We start from the raw sequence: 23,069 nt of genomic DNA, 5'->3' as shown, positions 1-23,069 counted from the left end.
TGTCAGGGGTTTCAACCCAAGATGTCATGGATCGGCGCAAATGGCATGCGTCCAGTCAGATAAGCGCGATCATCAGAGATCCTACCATCTTACCACTAAAGTGCTTACTCATGTGGACGGGACGTCGATGAGTTGGTGAAGCGTATGCGAATACGAGCGGGGGCTTATATGTATGAACATGAGGAGCCGTTTCCTGGATCTCTTCTCCGCAACTTCCTCTTCCTCTCCGCGTCCTCTTTTCTTACACCACTACTACTTCTCACAATACCACTTCCTCTCATACAACCATGAACCCTATATCCCTCCTCGTGCTCGCCATGACTGTCACTGCACAGTTTTGCCCTCTCCGTGGTGGTAGTGGCGGTAGTGGTGGCATTGTACATCTGTACGCCACCGTCCCATGCGAACGTATTGGGAATGTAAGAAAATTCGCGACTCCATCCGAACTACCGTACCGTTTCTGAGATCACTCGTAGGGGTACCAAGTTAGCTCGGAGACATCTCGAGACCTTCCTGCCCGACTCGAGCAACTGTGCATTCAACGATATCCATCTAATGATGTATATTACGTCTCAGGCGCTTACGGAGACAAACAATGTAGCGAAGTTGATAAGCAGTGGATTCGCTATTACGATGTAAGAAGGCCTACTCTAGTCTGTGTAAGCAGTACTTATCATTAATGCGTATGTGTTTAGGCACAATGTTGTGTTCCTCGTTAGGAGCCTCCTAGGTATACACAGTTTATATGTACATTTTGTACATTGATACTAACGTGAAGTATCAGAGATGTGAGGAGGAAGGCGCTTTTCATCAAGGAGATCGGGGCGAGTCAGGGGTTTCAACCCAAGATGTCGTGGATCGGCGCAAATGGCACGCGTCTAGTCAGACAAGCGCGATCACCAGAGATCTCACTATCTTACCACTGAATGCTTACTTACGTGGACTTTTGGAGGCTGCCTGTAAATACGAGGAGAGATTACGTACCTACAGTAGGTACCTGGGTATATGAACGTGAGCAGCTGCTTCTTGAATGTCATTTCTGTGTCCCATTCCTTTCAAAACTTCATAACATCATGCGATCTCTCTCCAACTCTCCTCGCTCTCGCCGTGGCAGTTATGGCACAAGATGTACCCTGTAATAAAACTCTAGTGGTACTCGCCCCCTGGACTGAGGATGCAGCGGTAAGAGTCCCTGTCTTGCTACAAATAGAATCCATTATTTCTAACGCCACCTACGCAGGGCAATTACGCAATCAGCCAGAAAACCTTTGACGACCTTCCGAATGCATCTGACGCCTAATGCAAAGTCATGTACAGACCAAATTTCACATTCAAAGTCGACTCAGACGCTTTCCATCCGGAGCCTTACCAAGGATACATAGGCAAAGATTATACTCGCACCTGGAAGGTGAGTACATCTACTTTAGGCTTGCTATCCAGTTCTTGTAGTTAATACGTGCGTATGTAGGGAAAGTGCTACAGTATTAGGAACGATAGTAATCCTAGGCTTTAGGGGCGAGATAATGCACAAAAGTCATGATATGGGGTATGCTTTAGTGCTAGTAAGCACTTTCTTGGGCTACTACCAGGAACGGGTACAGGCATAGCGGCTGGGGTTGGGGTTTCGGCAACTCGAGTCAAAAATTCATGTCATACACACAGTATGAATCGCTGGGTCGATCGCTGGATATGCAGACAAACAACATCCTGATGATGATCGAAGGTAGCCCCGTATTTGCATTGATATCCGTACATGATCCGGCAGTCTTACCTGCCGACATAGGCATCATAGTCTTAGCACCTTAGACCGTCATTTGATTGAAAACTCGTCTCACTTTCCAAAAACTTCGATTGCGCCAATTCTTGCATCATCAAAAACTCGCATGTCATCATCACTCCAGGATCCTGCGTCTTTTTTGGATATTAGATGCAGGTGCCGTGCATGTTGACTTGCAGGGTCCATTTCTATGATCGCCTAGTACACCCTCTTCTCCACCTTGGAATCTCAACAAGAAAGCTAGGTAGATATGGAGATACCATATGTCGGTAGTCATGGGTGCTATAGCCGGACCAAACGTCATTTTTCCCTGTGACGAAAATGATTGAAGTCCAGGCACCCAATGGCTGTGCCAAGAGCACTTAAGCCCTGAAATAGTACCACGGTACCTAGGTACTATCCTTGGCGTACTGACTTGGAAACCACAATTTTTTACGTAGTCTCGACGAGATGCTCTACCAAGCTCATCCAAACTTGCCTCAATAAGGGACCTATGTTACAATGTAATAAATATTCCATTTCCTACTTGTCTCTACATACTCTCCCTTCTTCTCTCATTCCACGCACACAACACACAAACACAATCATGCACCTTCTATCGCTTCTCCTCCCTTTGATCGCCCTAAAAGTCTCTGCCACGGATTCAAAGAACGAAATAGGATTTGATTACTTCATCCCATTTCAACCACCATGCATCCCCCGAAGGTTCTGGATCGACTGCACCGAGATTGAACCCGTAACGCCTCCTCCCCTGTAACCTAAGATTCAAAGCTCTAACACTTCACGCAGGGCAAATGGATACCGGCCGAAGAACCTATGACGAATATTCCGTTTGTAGAAAAACGTAATTGCCAATACGAGTGGGGGGTGTCGGCTTGGGTTCCGTTCAACAATGGCAAGTTGGGCAACATAGGGTGCTTCTATGAGAAGAGTATGAGGAAAGTTGTGATTGATTATACTGTGAGTGGAGAGTTTGAACGCGAAGTGTCTCTGGCTGATCAAGTTTGTGTAGTCGTCGTGTTGTCCGCCGCCCTGGAAGGAGGATATAGAGAGCGAAGAGCAAAGTATCATTAATAGCTTGGACGCAGGTTTCGATCCGGAGAGTGACTTGAACGATGACATTTACTCGGGTGGTGGGTGGTCTGTCGACACCTCCACCTGGGAGAGCTTACATCAGAAGTGAGAGTGATGGGAAAAGGAGAGGCGTTCAAGTGGGATATGTTGAATACTTGTATACCTAGTATACATGTGGAAACAGTCATAACTTGCTCATGTCATGGCACCGGTAGACAAAGGCTTTTCCAAGGACTACTCCTTGTCTTCTCCATCACTCCTATCCTCCTCCCCATCCTCCTCAGAGCTACTCGTTGTCTTCTTCTTCTTCTTCTTCTTCTTCTTCTTCTTCTTCTTCTTCTTCTTCTTCTTCTTCTTCTTATTCTTATTCTTCTTCATCCTCCTCATCCTCATCCTCATCGAACCCACCCTTCAGTTCCTTCTTGGCACCGAGGCTAACCTGACGAGCCGCAGCATCGACAAATACATGCCGCTCAGCGCCTATTTCAAGTGCCGGATCTGCATTTGCCATCAAAGGCTTGTATTCATGTCCCAGCTCTTCTAAAAACGCCCGCATTTGATCTTCAGCCATGTACTTTCCCACAGTTCCCCAGGCGAAGACACGGTGCTCACCCTGCATCGTAGAAAGACTCTTTGCATTCGCGCCTTTACTCCAAGCGTTTCGCAAAACTTGGCAGCAATAATGGAAGTACAGGTATCGAGCCCGGGGCCGGAAATTTCCACGGAAATGGAGCTCTTGGTTGTGTAGGTCTCTGAACTTGACGGGCACGGCCTTACCAGAAGACATATCGTCATACACATCCTCATCTAAGGCACGCCGTGCGTTGTCAAAAAAATTTATCTTGTACTTTCGCGGTTCCTGGTTCAGCCATAATGCGACTTCTGCTTTTGAAGACGGATTTTTGATGGCTGGTACAATGGCCATCATACCATTATCAAACTGTTCTTCGACTAAAGTCGGCAACATGAGTCCGTTTGACGCCGAGAAAAGCTCGCCTTTTGCGTCCAGTACGAAGATTGCCGTCATCATCTCTTGGCCGTGTCGACAGGCTACAATGTGTGAGGCCGTGAAGGCTGTCCTAGGCTCGTATTGTCGTGAAATCATATTCCAGTATTTATTTGGAGTATCAGGATGTACCACATCATATTGCCGAAGAACCTCACTCTTAAAGTCACTTTGATTCTTTGCATCGCGACGCCTTGCCATGGTCTCTCTGATACCGAGCCCTAATGGGGAGCTTGTGAACAGCTGCATAGACACATGCCGAGATCTGCGCTCAGGGTTCTTACTGCTAACCTTCATTTCTATCTCCCTTGTACGGTAGACCTTGCGTTCACTTTCCCAGAACTTGACTTGTACATTGAGGGGGTCAGCAATTGGGGGTTTCATGAAGTCCTCCTCACTTTTTTGTCCCACCGCAACGTAGTTGTTTGCTGCTTTGTGAAGCTCTAGTTGTGATGAGGTTTTTCCTAACGCGGCTATTTGCACAGTTTGTGCCCAATATTCGGAGTCGAAACTGGTCTTGGGCTTCAAATTTGATTTGATTTTCTTGAAGTCTTCCCGGACTTTGGACAGTTGAGTGTCTAGCTGGTCATTTGTCTCGAGAAGCCTCTTGCTTGAAGTGCGGTCTGGTATAACCGGAGGCGGCATGGAAGATCTAGATTTGGAATGCTTAGGTAGGTTTGTGTTTTTGGATGATAACATTTTGGCCTGGTTTAGGTTTGAACTTTCAAAGTTAGGTGCAAGAAAAAAGGAAGAACCTTAAGGCTAGGGAATGCAAGTACTTGTACTCGATACCGAGCGCAGATGCTATGCTTGTTACTGGTAAACTTTTCTCTTATATGCGCGATTATCCGTTTATTGCGGGGGTTTAGGTGACGAGCTGGTTCTGTCACATGCGCGATTTTCCGTTTATGGTGGGGGCTTGGGTGACGAGCAGTGACGAGAAGGTATCATACGTTTGGTTCAGGCTCCACCGCTATTTGAACAACCATGGTTACGATTCTGTTCAAGCCAATAACGAGCTCTCGCGCTCACCTTTGTCGTGTAGATCGTGAAGGCGAAGGTACGTGTCATCAGTTTCCTCGTCATAGTCGAGTTCGACGACGGTCTTGTTGGCACCCGGGTGACATAAAACACTTCACATACAAGTGTACAAAGGCCGATGTAGTCTTCAGGCACGCCTATTGGGTGCTTATCCACACAGTCATACACATGCGTGTCGCACACAACAACTGTTCCACTGAATTCACGGGACTACACCGCACAACTCCCGATGACGGAGCACGTGTCATCGTTGAATGACATGATGTAATACTGCCACGAATTAAATGGATACACATGATGGATTACAAAAGTGCGCTGAGGCGGGGGCTTAAGGCCGCGCAGCTATTAACAATAACATCGCCAGTCTAACCTAAAAATGTAACCGCAGGGTAAAGGATGTGGTGACGATGATGTATGCGCCTTGCCAATCGATACATTCATCATCGCATACATGCTAGAAATCGCTGCCATAATCGCCATCATCATTCCAATCGTCGTTCTCTAGTTCTTCCCTTGCAGCCAGTTTCCTATCGACCTCGCTCTCACTATCATTGGAATCGCTAGCCAGGCCCATTTGGTCATAGACATCGTCCATAGTCATTGCATCCATAACTTCATCTTCATGAGCCTGTAGCGCCGCTTCGAGCTCCAAGTCGTTATTGTGAGCCGTGGGGATCCAGGCACCGCTTTAATCGGCATCACAGACCGGCCCAGAACCGTAAGGCTCGTGGTCATACTCTTCCTCAGATAGTTCATCCTCTTCATCTTCATCTTCGGTATATTCTCCACTGTTATCATCGCTGATTACGATTGGGTCGGTGATTGGCTGAGCCGTTTCTGCGCCGATTCCATCGATTCCGGATGTTCCTTCCACATGAACTTCTGATGGAGCGTTGTTGCCACCATTTGGGGATTGTACTTTGTGAACCACGGCATGTTCACCCGCTGGAACCCCAATTTCAGTGTCTGGAGCTTTCGAAGTTTCTTCTGGTTGGACGTCTGCAGATTCAGAGTTTATCTTGGTCGTAGTCGGAACGTCAGCGACCTCGAGCTGTGCTGCAATCTCATTCTGCTCTCCTTGGGCAACTTCTGTCCTTTTGTTCTCCAATTCAGTCGTGGAATCCTTCCTGGTTGTCGTGGTCGGCTCAGTAGCGTTGGGGACTTTGAGCCTCTTCATGTCCATGGGCTGTTGTACTGCCCCATGGTGTTCGGGCTCCTCGGAAGCTGCGCGTTTCAATCCAGATATCACAGCCATATTTTCGCAAGTTTCTGGGTTGCAGCTACAAAAAAATTCTAGTCAGTTGAGATAAGATATCTACCTCTTGATCGCCAAAAGAAAGTACTAGAATCCAAGTTTGGCGACGATGACGACGACGGCAGACATTAAGGGGGGATCTATCCCGGACTAGCGCATCCCTGTAAATTGAGCTGACGCATCCGAACATCCGGGGTGGAATGAAGTCCGGTAGGATTGCGCTTATATTCGTTCAAGACTCCAGGTGCCCGAGAAATTTCAGGGCGTACGCTGCCATTATGATGGAGAGAGAATGAAAAGCGGTCTTCATACGGATACACCAGATAGGTGCAACCTGCAGACACATGCGAAGCGATTATACTGGCTACGCGGTGGCGCTCGTTCGTGACACGATGAAAGGATACATAGTAGTGGAGCTGCGTCAGTGGGAGGAGTACGTGCGGGCCAATCAGCAGAATCACGATACTAGGATTAGCGTATTGGCCCAACCTCCTCTTGTCTGCCCAACGCTCTTGACTGCTCACTCTTCGTAAGATCGCTTTTTCCCAAATCTCGCTCTATTCCATCGCGCACCTGGGCGACAAAAATACTTAATAGTGTGGGTTAGCACCGAATAGCCGTGTCTAGCGACTACGGTAGCCTTTGTACACTAGCATGTTAAGTATTCTATGTTACCTGGCTGCTACGTTACTCTCTCCCATAGTGCGATTTAGTTCCTTAGCGCATACTGATAAGCCTCATCTCTATGCTTATATCTGCTAGTTAAATGCCGTATTGCGCGAGCGTAACACAACTGCCAGATCTTGCCTGCAGCTCCAAACTGCTGCCTATGATCCACTTTTGTCGTCCTCGTCCGGCTGTGCTCTGTGGAAATGGAGACTCAGAGCGTACTGTAGACTTGAGCACAAAAGATTTCAATATGAGTGCCACATTCATGCATATGCACAGCCAGGTGTCGCCTGTCGTGTGACACCAATGGCCAATGGCAGACTCAGCTGGGCGGTAGCTTTATATATCTGATCACAGCCTAGTTGACACCTCACACTCGATCTTTGCAATACTCCAATCTTCATATGCGCTTGAAATGCTCGATAGGAATATCTGTTGTACATATTATGGAAAACATTGGCTTGCGAATCGCCGAAAATGCCGCTCTGCTCGGCCAGATATGTGACAAGCCTATGCTTCCAACACGCAACGACCCAATCGCAGTTAACGTTCTGGGAGATAGAACTGTCAGTTTCCAAGAAGAACTAGAGATCGTTAATTGTGTCAACTATCTTGCTAGTTATAGTGATCATCCTGGGGAAGTCATGGCCCTATGTATGGAAGAGCTGCCGAGTCATAAAGGTCTAATTATAACGGTCGCAACCAACACAGGATCTACAGTACGCTTGGAAGATGGCCTACGAGATATGGCTGATGTTCTGCAACAGCAAAACAACGGTCAGTAACTACATCCCCAAAGACTTTGCCCAGCAGCTTATTTGCAAAGACAACCCAGCGGACAGATCAGATGCATTACTCTGTCAAGTAATAATGCGGGGTAAAGATCGGTTCATGCGGCGTTTGAACTATGTCCCATCCTCCAATCCACAGCAGGCAATGGAGAGTACCACAGCCCGGCGCTTGAAAAGAGTCTTAGACTATGCACAAAGAGTCAACCCCGAACTGAAGCAGTCACGTCGTCATCTATTCAACCTTGCAGAGGAATTCGGCTATCTTTCTCAGCTGAGTGTAACATCAAATCATGATGAAAGCGCTGGAGCTTCCAGTGTCCGGAGCCTGGTCGCGATTGCCAAGATCGTAAGCAAGATGTGGAAACGCCATGGCGATCTGCTTCCCAAGCTTATTGCCAGCGTGCCAAACTTCGATATGGATCCATGTGCGAGAGACAGCCTCAAATTGCGACTCGGCCATATAGGACACTACCTACCTACAGTACGCCGACTGTTAAGCTTTGCTGGAAGATTCAGAGTCTTTGGATCTATACAGATACTTCCAATTCACTTCAAGCCGTACGATCTGTCTATTGCCCTGGATCGTCATAGATCGGACCTCCAGCAACAACGTTTACAAGCGGTGACTCAGAGTTTAAGAGTGACGAACGCTTGGCAACAGAAGTTAGGAGATGCAAAGATTAATGGTAAGAGGAACGTAACAACATACATAAAACAGGCTCAATCTGGGGGGCACTTCAGAGTCCACGCTGAAATTCAGATACTCTGTTACTACGAGCATTATCCAATTACAGCGTATCCGCCCCGAGTGCTCAAATCTAGCAAGGACGCATGCTTCCTCTGCAATCTATTTGTCAAGACACACGGTAAATTCTACATATCGAAAACCCATGGAAAGGTATACAGCCCTTGGATGTTACCAGACCTATACAGTCTTGCTCTAAGCAAGAAGCACCGAAAGAATTTCGTACGCGTTACCGATGTGTTTAACAGAGCCCTTGAGGAAACCATCGTCACTTCAGCTCTGCGAGCAAAACGAACAATACCGGAGCCACATGAGAGCGGAATATTTTCCCTCGTACATTCGTCATATGCTGCTTCCGATGCCACTATTCGGGGGCCATCAGAATCGAGAAGTCTGGCTTGTTTGGGTACGCCCACAGGCATGCCTACAGTCAGCACACCAGAGTCTATGCTACCGCTCACACAAAGTGGGCGACGATAAGAGAACTTCGGTATCCTCATTCCTATTCCAGAGGGCGCTCCATCACAACCAGAGCCACTCCAATCTGCAGATGAAACTGTACAGGTGGCTGCTTCTATCTTCCCACCTCCCATACTATACCTGCAACAGGGCAAGCCTTTCACATGCGTCTTCGACGAAACCGAGCCCTATTTACGCTTTCATACACCCAAAATCCATGTGGAAATATCCCACGAGGAAGCGCAAAGACTAGCTGATATAAACCCACCATCCAATCATGAAAAGATGTTGGTAGCAATCACCATCGAGGTCACTTGGCTTGGAAGTGATGAGAGTAACGAAATGACGACACCCAAGGATCATTCCATCAACCTTGACTCTAGGTGGACCGAACTCACAGCCGTGGACGGCATTTTGTTTACAGATGAAGGCCTACTCATGAGGAAAGGGGACGACATTGTCAGAGTACGCGCACTCCATGTTGACTCGCACCAAGGCGAACGGAAAGACAGTTTACATGATTAATGCCACGTGAGTACCAACAAGACAGAATATGGCGCTTGCTGAGTCTTCCAATAGATCAGGGTGAGGGTACAGTCGCGGAATGTGGGGTAAGAAACCCGCACTGTGTCGCACAGCACAGACTGGATGCACCTGCATCCCCAAGAAAACTAATCGATTGCATCGACCGAGATTCTGGTCCCAAAATCCACACAACAAAAAATTTCCATCGACGATTTCTACGGCTACATCAGTAGACTAGTTAGTTACTATAATGTCAATCCATCGCCCTAACGTCAACTTATTGCTACCTACAAACTCATCTTCGACTACATCATCCTATCAACCCACCACACCAACCCAACTACCAAAAATGTCAACCCCAATCCCAACTCCACCCTTCTTGAATCTCCCCCTTGAACTCCGCCAACAAATCTACCACAACCTCCTCGCACCCACCCTAAGGACGCACCGCCTTCTCATAACTCTCGTCCAACGCCCATCTACCACAACCTACACCCTCCACAGCCTCTCCCACATCGCTTCCCTTCTCACCACCTACCGCACCCTCTCCACCGAGATCCTCATCTATACCTTCACGCACTTCACTTTCCACTTGCTTCCCCCCACCCAACAGTACCCCCGCCTCATTGTGCGCGAGTTCTACCGAAGAATCGGGTCTAGCAACAGGTCGCTTGTGAAGAAGATCGTGGTCCCAGAGTTCAGTGTTGAGGACGTGGTGAGAAATCCGGCGGGTATGGTGGCGGTTTTCGCGGGGGAGAGGATGAGGAGGTGGTGGGTGGTTGAGGAGTTGCAAGGCGTATTTTTGGGGCTAGGAAGGTTTGCGGGGGTGAGGGAGGTTAGGGTAGGTGTGGATGTCAGGGAGGTTGTTAGAGGGGAGGGCGAGGGGAAGGTGTGTTGGCAGAGGGGGGAATGAAAGAATGCGTGAGATGGAGAGGGGAGGGAGGTTCAGATCTGAAATCATGGTTGCGCTGGAAGATGCAAAGGTTCTTCCTCAGACTGTGACGTTGGGTATTTGGTGGAAGGAAAGTACGAGACTAGATGGGCTTTCCAGCGAGGAGGTGGAGAAACTCAAGATAGCTGTTTTGACGCAGTTGAAAAAGGCGATTACGCCTGTTCAAGTGGTTTGTAGAGGTGCCTTGTAGCCATAGACTCGAATCAACAGCAATTCCTCATATACATTTCCAACTCCTCATAGCCATCTGTCTCCACAATCAAGCGACATCACGAGCTAATGGCGCTCCTTCCAAACATAGAGAATCAATGCAGTCACAATTTAGCACTCTGAAAGACCAGGCATTTCGTTACATCGCATAAGGTTATCCAAATCAATCATAGTGCGCCTCCCCACCACCCACCTCTCAGCCTACTTCCAGCCTACTTCCATTCCCTTCTTCCTTCTCCTTCCCCAACGACAACAGCTGATCCATGTAAACCCTCCAACAGCCGCTCCACCATATTCTGCTACGATCTATCCACCAATCTCTCGACGTAGATATCGAGCAAAATAAGTAAACAGAAGATGCCTACAAGGGCCGATAATAGCGAGGGAGGGCGCACGCGTTGTTCGAGTAGAAAGGTGATGTAGGTAGCGAGGCTAAAGAGGATGTAGAAGAATTCAAAGTCCATAGGAAGAAGGGGGTAGGGTGGAAGTTGCGGGTGGATAGTGGGGTGATAGAAGGCTTGGGAGTTATATTAGAGGGGATGTGTTTGGTTGTAGTAGTGAGGATGATGTGTGCAAGTCACAACGATCTGCAGCAAACCCGTGGGCAAGGCAAAGAAGATCACAAAGCAAAGCCGGCAGTTTGAACGTCACCTTCGTATTAACCAGGGCAAATGATACGAAAAAACAACGACTAATTTACAGAAAACCCAAATCCAACGCCTACCCCCCAAATTTTTCCCTTATATGAGTGCATACCAAGCTCATCTATCAGATCGCAGGCTTCACGTCCTTGACATCCTCATCCTCATCTTCTTCATCTTCCTCTTCCTCGCTATCCTCATCCATACCCTCGGCCGCATCCACAGTAAAAGGTGGCGCCTGATCCACACCAAGGTAACTATCACTAACAAGATAGCAGTTCAACTCATGCTTGCCAGGCTTCTCCAGCGTAAACTCGAGCACGGTCTGCAACTTGCGCAGGATAGGCACTTTCTTGATGGCCAACAGCGTGCGCTCCTTCTGGTCACCGACGACCAGCCACCAACTCTCCGTCTTGTCGACAGGATAGAACGGCGCGTGAACTTCTGTCTTGAGTTCCTCGTCCTCCTCAATGTTGCGTGTGACGCGAACTTTGAGTTGGGCGGGCGAATTCGAGGCAATGTTTTCTGGATCGACGAGTTCTAGCTCGAGCTCGACGTTGGGGTAGAAGTTGTTTGTGAAGTTTGCAATGTCGGCGAGTTGGCGCTGGTCGACATTCAGGGCCGCAATGAGCTTCTTGTAGTCTGGGTTCTCGTCGGGATCCATGGCGTTGATGAAGTCGTCGACGTCGTTGATGTCGAATTTCTGGGCTGCCTTGATCGTGTCGGCGTCGAAGTGGGGGATTTGCTTGAGTGGTGAGTCCTTCTGCCACATTGCTTGGACCACCATCTGTGAGAGCTCCATGGCAGACATGGCGTTGAGGTGAGCTTCGGACGAGAGGACATCAACACTGGCGCTGAGGATGTTGAGCACCTTTCGCAGCACGGTTTCTTGGTCTTTGGCCAGATCAATCGGGAGCTGCATGCGCGAGAAGTGAGCTTGAAGCAAGACGAAAGCCTTGAAATGCGGCGTCTCGAAGTTGGGCTCGGCCATCTTAAAAGGAACGCGGTCGTAGATGCGTTGTAAGATGTGGTCCTCGTGTCTTCGTATCTGAATATCTTCGAACTCTGTGGCGGCGGTGATAATCTCCAGCACACCCTTCAAGCTGGTCCTGCCATTGAGAGACATCATCAGAGTCTGCATGGTAATGAAGGAGATGTTGTAGTACGCGGCGATCATGCATGGGTTGAGAGGCGTGATGGAGTCTTCATCCTCATCGTGCTCGATCAGCTGGGCATCCGTCAGCTCCTTCAGCGTTTGCTCAACCATGTCTGACAGATGCGCGCTGAGACCTTCGTGCGAAGTGCTGTGGAGGTTGTAGTAGCTAGGATTGGCTAGCAGACGACGGTAGAAGTACGTGTATGTTGACCAATCAACAGCCTCTTGTGTGGATTCGATCGTCTTTGCGCTGATTTCGGCGACAAAGGCATCATGAAGGTAATCGGGGAGATGACTCTCGATAGGCAATGCCTCGTTCAAGAACTTCTTGTAGTACTCGCGCTTGACCGCAGGAAGCATGAGTACACCCTTGGCAGACTTGTCCACTCCGACTCTACCAGCTTTGCCGAACATTTGTAGTATGTCGCTGATGGGGTAATCCACATATCGGTGTTCACGTCCCTCATAGAACTGAGTGCCTTGAACAACGACGAGATGAGCGCTGCTGTCAACCTCCCAACAGGAATCGCGTGACACAATCATGACTTGTACAGCACCGACCTTGAACAGATGCTGAACAGCCCGCTTGTCGAAAGTGTTGAGAGCCTCATGGAAGTAACCAATACCGTGAGACAGCGACTCCGCGAGTGAGTGTTCGTTGATCTTCTCAAGGATCGGTTGAATTTCCGACAGCTCAACATTGAGGAAACGATCCTCGTTCTCGTCGGCAACACAAGCGTTGAAGAGATCGGAGGCGGAATTTCGAGCTTGCTTCCTGTTAGGGACGAATATCATAGCCGGTTTGTCGGGAGACATTTGTGTGATAGCAGAGTAAGTCGGCCTCGCCATAGCCATCATCAAAGATGGGAAATGAGGAATGGTGAAGGACTGAATCTTCAGCTCCAGTGGTACTGCTCGGATAGCCGGGCTGAAGTTGTAGATAGTGTGCTTGGTCGCGCCGATCCACTCGCCAATGTCCCGTGCGTTTGCCAGAGAGACAGCCAGGCCTACAATGCGCAGCTTAGACTCAATCTGTATCGCCATTGCCTGCATACGAGAAACAACAATCTCGTAGACATGGCCGTTTGAACCACCGAGCATGTGTAGCTCATCAGCAATCAACAGAGCTACCGATTGGACGTTCTTCCTGCGTTGCCACTGGCGAGAGAGGGAATCCCATTGTGAAGGTGTAGCCAAGATGAGGTCACCCTTCTCGAGCAATCGGAGATCGGCTGTGGTTTCGCCAGTGAGCTTGACAATATCTTTGCCTCCACTGAGACCGGATAACCGCTCGTTCCAGTTCTTGTACTGATTGTCAACGAGCTCCTGGAACGGTGCTAGGTACACAATACGACCCTCATTGTCGGTAGCCCAGTGTCGCAAGATAGCAAACTCAGCACAGATCGTCTTGCCAATACCTGCAGCTGCGCCAACAAGAGTGTTATCGTCTGTGGTGTACAGCGTGTTGAATGTCTGCGTCTGAACCTTGTTGAAGCGGCCGACGTTCTCGTACAAGCCCATGTATTCTTTCCTCTTGAGGGCAGAAACCGGCAGTGGCTGTAGGTCCAAGACAGGGGTGTGGGCAGGGAACTTGGCTGGAAGAATGAGCTTCTGGAAAGACACAGCGAGCTTTGTCTCAGATGCCATCCACCGATCTGAGAGAACAGTGATGAAGTAGTTGGGTGGCATCGGGTCATCGATGGGAACCGTCAGCTCCATGATGTGCTCGTTGGCATCACCATCAGAGTAGTCCCGTCGGAGAATGAAGGTGTCGTGGAACAAAATCTGCTCGCCGTCACAGTCCTCTACTAGAATCCAGAAAGCTTCCGAGGCTCCATGTAACTCCGTGTCCCAGGTAAAGTCGGGTCGAATAGTGAGTTCCAAGCGGAGCAAGGACCTAGTCACCGGTCGCGGTGTGGCCTCGATCTGTAGGCGTGGAAACTTCTCTACCAAACCACACACAAGTCTGCCAGCCTTGGGCATGCCTAGTAGCTCACCCATGCTTGGCGGGTCAAGGCCAAAATAGCTTGGCCATGTGACATCGATACGCTCTGCCTTCTGCACAATGTCCCTTGGGCAAGTGGGGAACTGTCGAAGTGGCGTCATCGTAGGCCACATACGCTTCTCAGCCATCTTGCACATGTCAAGAGCCAACTTGGCAACCTGAGACCAGCCCTTCTTGAGGCAAATCTCGAAGATTGCACGCAGGATACGTCCAGCCGACTGTGTGACGTAGACCAGATCAGCCATGAGCGCTAGTCCTTCCAGCTTGAGCCGAGAAATAAAAGCTTGAAGAAGAACGTTGATCTTGGCCTGGGCCTCTTCGACGCCCTCTTTGACAGGAATCGGGACCTTGCCTAGTAGCTTCGCAAGCTCGATCTTCTCGTCTTGACGGACGGGGATGTACTTGAATTCCTCGCTGAGTGCAAACACCCGGAACAACTCAATAGCACTGATACCAGGCTGGATGTGCATGTTGTACGTTGCCATGGAGTTGTGAGTGATGTAGTAATGGGAAGCGATCCTTCCAAGCTCGGTCGGGTTCAACGCTCCAGTCTTCCTGTCGTATTTGATGAGACTGCACTTCTCCAGGACGTGTGCAGCCGCATGAACAAGGTCCACTCGCCGCTGCTCTAGTACAGTATCATTCTCATACTCCGGGCCCACACGGTACAAAGCCGGTGATCGAAGCATTCTGACGAAGAGGTATGTGTAACCGAGCCAGTCCACCGCTTCATCTCTGTTACGTACGTTTCCAAGCACGACCTCGGCGTTGAGATTATCTGCAAGCTTGCTGACCAGTTGCGATTCGATAGGCAACTGTTGATTAAGCAGCGACAGGTAGTATTGGATTTCGGCTTGTGTGGTAATGATGATACCCTCTCCGTAGGTATCGTACTGAGGTCGACCGGCACGACCCAACATCTGCAAAACGTCCTGTGGACTTAGTTCGACCCAACTACCCTTCTCGGGAGAGTAAATCTGCGTTCCCTTGATGATGACGGTATGCGCAGGCAAGTTGACACCCCAAGCCAATGTTGCTGTGCAAACAAGGACCTGAATGGAGCCGTCGGCGAACAAGTCCTCAACGGAAGTACGATCCGCTCGGGACATACCAGCGTGATGTATACCAAAACCATATGGCATAAGATCCTTGAGGTCGGCGTTTTGTACTGACTCTGACTCCTCCCTCAAGATCTCTCGGCTGGCAGCATCTGATCGAAGAATCTTGCCTATTGACTCCTCCTCCAGTGCCTTGTCACGAATGTACTTTGCCGTCTTCGCAGTCTCTTTTCGCGAGTGTACGAAAATCAGCATCTGGTTGCGGTGTTCACCGACCTGCTCCAGTACTTTGGTGTAGCAGACGTCATTCATAGTTTTGAGCTGCTTGATTGCCTTCTTATCCGTGACACCAATAAACTCCTGCTTAAGCGGACAAGGACGGAAGGTGGCGTCAAAGTGGAACAGACCCTTATCGGGGTCCACACGGAGAAAGCTCGCCACATCACGGTAGTTGGGAAGAGTAGCACTCAATCCTACAATGCGTACTTGATCACCAGTCTGCTCGCTGCGTCGAAGGGTTCGACTGACGATGCTCTCGATAACTGGACCACGGTCGTCGTGAAGAAGATGAATTTCGTCAATACAGATGAGACGAACCAGGTTGATGTAGCTCGTGTCAGTGGCTTTACGAGTGATGACATCGTACTTTTCAGGGGTGGTGACGATGATCTGGGTCTCTGCAATTTGCTGCTTGGTGAGCTGGCGATCACCAGTAAGCTCAGAAACCTTGATGCCATAGGGTTCGAGACGCTTGCCAAAGTTACCGACTTGTTCAGCCACCAAAGCCTTCAGCGGAGCGATATAAATGATCTTGAAGTCGTCTAGTGCGATCTCGCCGGTCTGTGGGTTGCGATGCTTGCCGATTTCTCGGAGCATAGTCAACATTGCAACGTTGGTCTTTCCGGATCCGGTGGGCGCGCAAATCAACATGTTTCCGTCATCATTGAAGGCTGTCGGGAAACACTTAGTCTGAATACGATTGAGCGATTTCGAGTTGCCGAAACCCACTCGTGCCCAGTCCGGTAGCTCAGAGGTAGGCATCAATGCCGGCTCGTTGGGGTCGCGCTTCGCTTTCGGTGCAGGTACGTGAATTTCCTCATAGCCCTTGAACTGTCGTCGCGTAGAGCCTTGTGGCAGCTTTACGCTAGCGTTTGTCATCAGATGGTTTCCCTGGTCAAAAACGATGTTGTCCAGGTTGACAAGTCGACTCGATGGTTGCAGGCCGCCAACGATGCCCTCAGGCTTCGCATCAGCCATCTCCACATCGTTCGAGGGTTCTGGGAGGCTGATGTCCTTAAGGTTGAACTTCATCTTCCCAGCGCCAGCGCCATCCTCAGCCTTGATACCAGTCTCTCGTGCGCGCAGCTCTTGCAGGATCTTTTGCTGCCCCGCAGCTTTCATCTCCCGCTCGACTGCCGTCCGCTCGTCGTTGTCCTCTGCAGCTCTTCGCCACCTTGTGACCCAGACAACCCTATCGCGGTTGAGCACAAGTTTCGCAACCAGCTCGTGGTGTTCGTAATCAAACAGGTCCATGAGGTCGTTTTCGATCTCGCGCAGCTCCTTCTCTTCGCCGTCGTCAGAGACTCCTGCAAGATACTTGAGCGCGTCCCGTGTCTTCTCTTGCTGGATATGCGCATCCTCGTATATTTGTCCAATCTGCCGTTGTAACCAGTACGCGTCGATCTCGTGTGCAGGAATGAGTTGGTCTGTGGCGCTCTTCGCATCCGCAGCAGCTGTGTCGCCCTGTATTATCGTCTCTTCTGTATCCACAAAGCCTCCACCCTTCATATCCTGATCCTCTCCAATCTGCTCAATCGGCGCCGCTGCCTCATCTTCATCCGAGCTATCACCGTCTCGGACTTCGAACGTCTGGGGCCCGTCTTCGTCTTCCTCTTCATCGTCGAACACGACAGCTACACCTTGGTTGTCGCCATTGTCGGCACCCTCACCATCGGCCATCTCTTCATCGCCTCCCTCATCCTCGTCCTGCGCATCGTAGTCTGTGATTTTCTTGCCCAGGTTCACAAGCTCGTTGAATTCCTTTGCGCCCATGGAGGTTCCGAGGAGATCGTCCACTTCCTTCTTCTTGTCAAAGTCCTTCATGTTGTCATCCTTGAGATACTCGAGGACCTGGTCGGCCGCACTTCGCGTGGTCGCGGGGTCGACATCGCCGAGAGCTCTGCTCACAATGGTGGTGATAAACTCGAACGTCTGGCGGGTCGCAGGCGTCCGTGGCTTGTATGTGAGGCCTTCGATGTTTAAGTCGGCAGTAGCGATAGCTCCAAACCCACTTGTACCGTCGTCCCGTTTTCTCTTTCGCTGCTCACGCTCCAGCACGTCGCCACCTTCACCCAGGTTTCCTCGTTCGACACCAGGTCCCTTGAGCTTCTTTGCTTGCGCATTTGCGCTGTCACGACCTGTCCGTCCTCCCATGTCTCGGATGTTAATGCGGCCTGCGAGCGACTCAGGATCGCCAGTGTGCTCGTCCGGTCGGCGCGGGTTTGTGAAGCGCCTGTCCACCTGCAGGACCAAGTTGGACATGGCCGCATATTTGAACTGTGCCAAATTGTTCTGGTCTTTCGACATGATGGCGGTGGGTATCGTTGTTTGCGCGGCTTGCGCTTTTGGTTCCGCCTTCTAGAGTTACGTACACGCAGATCAAAGAGTGTATACTGCGAGAAACTGAGTCGCCGTATTCCTCCAAGTACAAGAAAAGGAAAGGGGTTATGCGATTGAATAAAGTCGGGCTGTGGACGCGCCCTAAAGTTGGATGCAAGTGAGCGGCGGCGCGATCTCAAAAACTTACGAGGGAGCTTCGGACAGGCTGCAGCGTCGCACGTGACCGCGCATCACCCAAACTCCGCCACTACAAGGGTACAGCAACTTGCTCCAATCTACGTACACGTAGTCTAGATAAGAGAAAAAAGTTATGCTAGCTGATGGGATATGAATTGGTCATCAGGAGACAGCACTTTCACACAAAACAAGGAATCCAGAACGAGTCCAGCTTTACTCAGTACGAAGTTATCATTGACTCTGTGCTCCTCTCTGCAGCTTGATTTGCTTCTAGCTACCAGCCACTATTCTTGTACATAGCGCGCTCACATGCGCCCATCTCTAGCAACGAACTCCAGTATTTATGCTGCTACAGATGCCATCATCCGTACTCCATCTCAACGCCTACTAGTCATAATCTTCCACACCATGTACTCATTTCGCACCTCCTCAAACACCCTCGGCCTTCTTCTTCTTCTTGTCCTCGATCATCTCCACATTGTCTTCTGGCACACCTTCGTATTTGTCCACCAAGAATTCCAATATTTCCTCACTCAAGTCTCCCTGCACTGTGATTTCCTCGCCGCCGCCTGGGATCTTGGTAACACTTGATCCTGTCGCAAACTTCTTGCCGAAGTCCTTGGCGACCTTTTTGATGTCCAGGCCAAATGCCTCGAGACCTTGTACAGCTGTAACATATTTCCGCTTGTTGCGCTCGATACGCTTGATCAGGATCTTGGAAGAGGCGCGCGTCTCAGCTGCTCGTGCTTCGGCGGTTGCGGCTTTGGCAGCCTTCTTTTGCGCGTCTTTTTCCGCTCGTTTTTGGGCGTCGACGGAGAGAGAGGCCATGTTCTGCTGTAGCGCTTCTGGGAGAGGGTTAGCAAAGACTTTATGGCGTACGTAATGACGCTGATCGAGGTCGTCACTATGTTGGGTTGAACGTACCTGCTGAATACAGCTTCGCGTGCAGATCTGGATGTGCCTCCTCAAGCCATTCCTCGCATTTTTTGGTTGTACCACCGAACTCGCAGTACTAAAAAAACCCTGTCATCAGTGCCAGATTCGTCGCAGACGCGTCTCGGTGTCGTACCTACTTCAGGTGGTAGACTGCATACTGCATCTTGTTAGCTAACGCTGCGGATACTTCCTAATCTGCGTGACTTACCTCCGCAGTAGATGACGGGCTTCGGTAATGCTGTCTCTTCCGACATTGTGGAATTCTCAATGGCAATTGTTCGACCAATGTGCAAGCTCGAGGTTGCTGCGTTGAGTGTTGGGAACTCGACGCGAAAGAGAGCGTAGTGGGGCAGAGGGAGCGTGGCGGGGTAGTAGTGCATCACAAGGGTTCCTCTGTCATGCTTCCCAATTCACACCATACAACATCGTGTGCGAAGCACTTTCAGTGAAATTGCGTCTGAGTAGCTAGGACTACTTCAGCTACTTCGCCTGGTTCTCCAAAATCAAGATCTTGGGGTCCATCCGTATCTCCACCCAATAACCCTTAAAAGCGCTATGCCTCAGCGCCCCTTCCAATGAACGCCATACCGCTGCAGTTTTGGTCTTCCAATTATCCTTCTCCGTAGATTTACTGGTGTTTGGATACGTGGGCTCAGCGAGCTTTCCGCTTTCCTCTCCGGGCTTCAAAAGCCTGACGACCCCACCAAAGCCATACACTACGTGCACGACCTCCCACTTCCCAATTACCTTCTCTGGCTTCTCGGCGAGGACGTAGTCAAACTTAGTCCAAAACATGGGATCCAGAAGGGTCCTCGGATCTTCCGTCTTGTCATATGTCCACGTTCTGTTCTGTAGGGTAACTTCTTCTTCTTCTAGTACATCGAGCACGGTCTGGGGTCCTGTGTGGCTCTCGAGGAAACGTGTAACGCCTGTTTGACAAGCGAGGTTATCAAAATAGACGTTAAAGTGCGATCTTTCAGGATGCTCCACGTCCCTGTGCAAAGCTTGGAGTGCTTCGCCTCCTGGATAGTTGAGACTGGAAATGCCTAAGATGGCACTCGATGCAACGAACGATACCATGACCGAACCTACAAGCATTAAGCTCAGACCTGCGTAGATGAGAGACTTTGTTCGTCTTGTCCAGATCCATGCTGCTCCAGCCGCTGCCACTGCCGTCAAACCGGGTATGACGTAGAGAATGAAGCGCCATTCTTTGTGAGGTAGGAAGCTGTATATCGCCACGAAGCTAAGTAGCGGAACAAGTAGATCTAGACTACGTCCACGAGAGGATGTGTTTAGGACCGCAACTGGGATACAGATCAGATAAGTCGCAGGGTTCAACAGTAGTCGTGGTAGTGCGTTTCCAAAATAGTAGTGCCATGGCGAGACACCCCAGTCAGCCGAGTGTCCTTGTATGGTGTTGTAGTAGAAGCCCGTCCATTCAGGCCAAAGTGGAAACGATTGCCAAAAGAACGAATCCAGGCAAACGGTGGAGAGAAGTCCTATGACGGCGCCCCCAAGTCCAGCAGGGATAATGATGCCCGTGATAGAGATTCTCCGTGTCAAAAACAAGTAAATGGTGATGGTACCGATCAAGATGGCCAGCTCTGAGCGGAAGACAACCCCAGCAATCGTGAGCAGATACAGACTTAATCTGTAGTAGCCAGAGATATTCGAGGTAGTCCAAGGAACTGTGTAAGCAAGCAGTAAGCTTCGTAGGGCAAGGTTGCCTGTATCGTGATAAGCCAACAGCTCCTCAATAGACTAAACACCAACTTACTGAATACAAAAGCAAACATATTCGGCAATGTCCTGGAAGCGTAATATATGACATGAAACTGGCTCGCCTGAAACAACGCATACCAAATCCCCGCACTCGTCCCCAAAAGCCTTTTGCACGCTCCTGCCAAAAGCCACCAGGGCAGCCGCATTGAGCAAACCAAGCACTCCTCTTACTATGACCCTCACAATCAGCATCGACATAATCAAATTCTTTCCCAATAAAAACTCACCCAACAGCTGCACGTGCGCCATATCCCCCCAGCAGCCCAACCCAAGGCCTACTCAACCCCCCTAACACCAATGCACCCGCAAAGGTCCTCGGCACACTCCCCGGAAAGGCAACATGATCGTAGTTCTTCGCCAGGAACTCCGCTGCATTCTCCGTCGGTATACCATGCACGATGATATCATGAACAGCCTGTATATTAAACGATTCCTCGACTTTTGTATACGGCGAAACAAATAGATGGATCAGAATGAAAGCAGGGATAAGCAGGAAGAAAGGCCACGTAGCCAGCGACGAGGAAGGCATGACAAGACAACAAAAAGCAATTGCTTGAAGGTCTTGAAGCTGATGGTGTTGTTTTTAGTTGATGGCAGGATAAGAAGGGGTGAAGCCAGACGCGTTAGCGCAACGTGTATGTAAGCAACCTGTCAAATGTCGGGCCAATCACGTGAACCCGCGCTCCACACCCAAACGCGCCTCTAAACCTCGGCGCACGTAGGTGTGCACGTAACAAGCAACATCAACCACCATCAAACCACATCAACATCTCCCATCTATCCCTTTTCCACCTCCCACCCACCACAACAACAGAACATCCAATGCCCCCTCAACTATGGCAGACTTCCAAATCCAAAACCTCGCCGTCCCCTCCGTTTACCTACTAATCCTCTTCCTGGGCTACCCCTCGCAATACTTGCTTATGCACTTGGAACCACGGCCGCTGAATAAAAATGAGATTTGGATTGCGAATGTGTTGTTGGTGTTGATTTTTATTACGTATACAAGGAGTGTGTTTGTGGATGCGGGGAGGATACCTGGGGATTGGGCGGAGAGGATTGGTGGTGGGGATGGGAAGGAAGAGGGGGAGGGAAAGGAGGGAGGAAAGGGAAAGAGTAGGAAATGGTGCCGGAAATGTGATGCTGCGAAGCCGCCTAGAGCACATCATTGTAAGGAGTGTAAGAGGTATGTTTTGTTCCTGGTTGCTCGTTAAGGTCACGTGATATTTTTCTTATCACAGGGGAGTTGAGTGGTGTTTGCTTTTTCCATGGTTAAATCAACGTCACCACATCCCCATCCACTCCTAAGTTTTCAATTCCACCGCCCGCTAACACACCCACCAAGATGTATCCCAAAAATGGACCACCACTGCCCCTGGACAAACAACTGCGTATCCACCACAACCTTCCCCCCACTTCCTTCGCTTCCTCCTCTACACCACCGCGGGTCTCTCTCTCTTACAATACTTCCTCCTCCCCCGCCTCCTGCACCTCTGGCAAAACCTAGATCTTCCCTCCTACCTCGGCCCCACCCCCTTCCAACTCGCCCACCTCTTCACCGTCCTGATCGTCAACACCTTCACCCTCTTCGTCCTCGGCGTGCTGCTTTTGCGCAACATCTGGTGCCTGGCCGTCAACACCACAACCATCGAAGGCTGGGAAATCGAACGTCACCGCACTCTGGTACGCCGCGCTAGGCAGTTTGGTGGCTACCTCGCCGCCCCCCGATGGCGTCAAAGTACGTATACGCAAGCAAGAGTTTCCCTACGATATTGGCATCTGGTCAAATATCGTGGAAAGCATGGGGTCGCGGAATCCGTTGAATTGGTTCAATCCGTTGGCGAAGACGGTGCCGTTGGAGAGGGGGTTGCGCTTTGAAACTAATGGGTTTGAGAGTAAGGATAAGGTGTGGCCGCCGCCTGACCCTGAGAGGAATTACAGGAGGAGTGCGGTGCCGGTGGATAAGGACGCTTTTCGCTTTGTAGATTCGAAGCTTAGTCGCGAAGACGAGGTTAAAGCGTTTAAAGAGAGACAGGCGGAGGATGCGGTGAGGAGACGGAGGGGATACGAAGTGCAGGTTGATGATGAGGTGGAGGAGGGGGACGAGGATGGGGAGAGGATAGGGGACGAGGACGAGTATGCATATGGGAGTGATGAAGTGGAGGAAGAAGAGCCTAGGAAGAACAAA

The 23,069-nt window shown here is 50.1% G+C and overlaps 10 protein-coding genes across 10 annotated transcripts; 4 read left to right on the top strand and 6 right to left on the bottom strand.

Moving 5' to 3' along the window:
* Window positions 1-1,831: 1,831 nt before the first annotated feature.
* Window positions 1,832-4,502, bottom strand: PtrM4_137050 (uncharacterized protein; the record flags this gene model as incomplete). The annotated part of the gene is made up of 2 exons (XM_001938234.2): window positions 1,832-1,911; window positions 3,260-4,502. 2 exons carry the CDS (start codon window positions 4,500-4,502, stop codon window positions 1,832-1,834), a joined length of 1,323 nt encoding a protein of 440 aa, XP_001938269.2.
* An 850-nt stretch (window positions 4,503-5,352) lies between these two features.
* Window positions 5,353-5,499, bottom strand: PtrM4_137040 (uncharacterized protein; the record flags this gene model as incomplete). Its single annotated transcript, XM_066109325.1, has 1 exon — window positions 5,353-5,499. The coding sequence occupies one exon, from the start codon at window positions 5,497-5,499 to the stop codon at window positions 5,353-5,355; it is 147 nt and encodes a 48-aa protein (XP_065960247.1).
* An 87-nt stretch (window positions 5,500-5,586) lies between these two features.
* PtrM4_137030 (uncharacterized protein) lies at window positions 5,587-6,153 on the bottom strand (the record flags this gene model as incomplete). The annotated part of the gene is made up of 1 exon (XM_001938235.2): window positions 5,587-6,153. One exon carries the CDS (start codon window positions 6,151-6,153, stop codon window positions 5,587-5,589), a length of 567 nt encoding a protein of 188 aa, XP_001938270.2.
* Window positions 6,154-7,268: 1,115 nt separating this feature from the next.
* PtrM4_137020 (OTT-1508-deam domain containing protein) lies at window positions 7,269-8,838 on the top strand (the record flags this gene model as incomplete). The annotated part of the gene is made up of 2 exons (XM_066109324.1): window positions 7,269-7,599; window positions 7,649-8,838. 2 exons carry the CDS (start codon window positions 7,269-7,271, stop codon window positions 8,836-8,838), a joined length of 1,521 nt encoding a protein of 506 aa, XP_065960246.1.
* A 264-nt stretch (window positions 8,839-9,102) lies between these two features.
* Window positions 9,103-9,342, top strand: PtrM4_137010 (uncharacterized protein; the record flags this gene model as incomplete). Its single annotated transcript, XM_066109323.1, has 1 exon — window positions 9,103-9,342. The coding sequence occupies one exon, from the start codon at window positions 9,103-9,105 to the stop codon at window positions 9,340-9,342; it is 240 nt and encodes a 79-aa protein (XP_065960245.1).
* Window positions 9,343-9,691: 349 nt separating this feature from the next.
* Window positions 9,692-10,106, top strand: PtrM4_137000 (uncharacterized protein; the record flags this gene model as incomplete). The annotated part of the gene is made up of 2 exons (XM_066109322.1): window positions 9,692-10,073; window positions 10,102-10,106. The coding sequence occupies 2 exons, from the start codon at window positions 9,692-9,694 to the stop codon at window positions 10,104-10,106; spliced, it is 387 nt and encodes a 128-aa protein (XP_065960244.1).
* Window positions 10,107-11,272: 1,166 nt separating this feature from the next.
* On the bottom strand, window positions 11,273-17,950 carry PtrM4_136990 (Superfamily II helicase; the record flags this gene model as incomplete). Its single annotated transcript, XM_066109321.1, has 2 exons — window positions 11,273-11,293; window positions 11,414-17,950. 2 exons carry the CDS (start codon window positions 17,948-17,950, stop codon window positions 11,273-11,275), a joined length of 6,558 nt encoding a protein of 2,185 aa, XP_065960243.1.
* A 639-nt stretch (window positions 17,951-18,589) lies between these two features.
* On the bottom strand, window positions 18,590-19,350 carry PtrM4_136980 (SUI1, Translation initiation factor 1 (eIF-1-SUI1); the record flags this gene model as incomplete). Its single annotated transcript, XM_001938239.2, has 4 exons — window positions 18,590-19,005; window positions 19,085-19,172; window positions 19,234-19,253; window positions 19,305-19,350. 4 exons carry the CDS (start codon window positions 19,348-19,350, stop codon window positions 18,590-18,592), a joined length of 570 nt encoding a protein of 189 aa, XP_001938274.1.
* A 226-nt stretch (window positions 19,351-19,576) lies between these two features.
* On the bottom strand, window positions 19,577-20,895 carry PtrM4_136970 (Glyco-transf-22 multi-domain protein; the record flags this gene model as incomplete). Its single annotated transcript, XM_001938240.1, has 2 exons — window positions 19,577-20,826; window positions 20,877-20,895. The coding sequence occupies 2 exons, from the start codon at window positions 20,893-20,895 to the stop codon at window positions 19,577-19,579; spliced, it is 1,269 nt and encodes a 422-aa protein (XP_001938275.1).
* Window positions 20,896-22,021: 1,126 nt separating this feature from the next.
* PtrM4_136960 (uncharacterized protein) lies at window positions 22,022-22,786 on the top strand (the record flags this gene model as incomplete). Its single annotated transcript, XM_066109320.1, has 3 exons — window positions 22,022-22,067; window positions 22,227-22,619; window positions 22,782-22,786. 3 exons carry the CDS (start codon window positions 22,022-22,024, stop codon window positions 22,784-22,786), a joined length of 444 nt encoding a protein of 147 aa, XP_065960242.1.
* Between the last annotated feature and the right edge of the window lie 283 nt (window positions 22,787-23,069).

This window comes from Pyrenophora tritici-repentis, chromosome 8 (genome assembly GCF_003171515.1).
Source record: "Pyrenophora tritici-repentis strain M4 chromosome 8, whole genome shotgun sequence".
Lineage (NCBI taxonomy): Eukaryota > Fungi > Ascomycota > Dothideomycetes > Pleosporales > Pleosporaceae > Pyrenophora > Pyrenophora tritici-repentis.
Note: the sequence above shows the minus strand (reverse complement) of the source record. Positions and strands in the feature narration are given on the sequence as shown.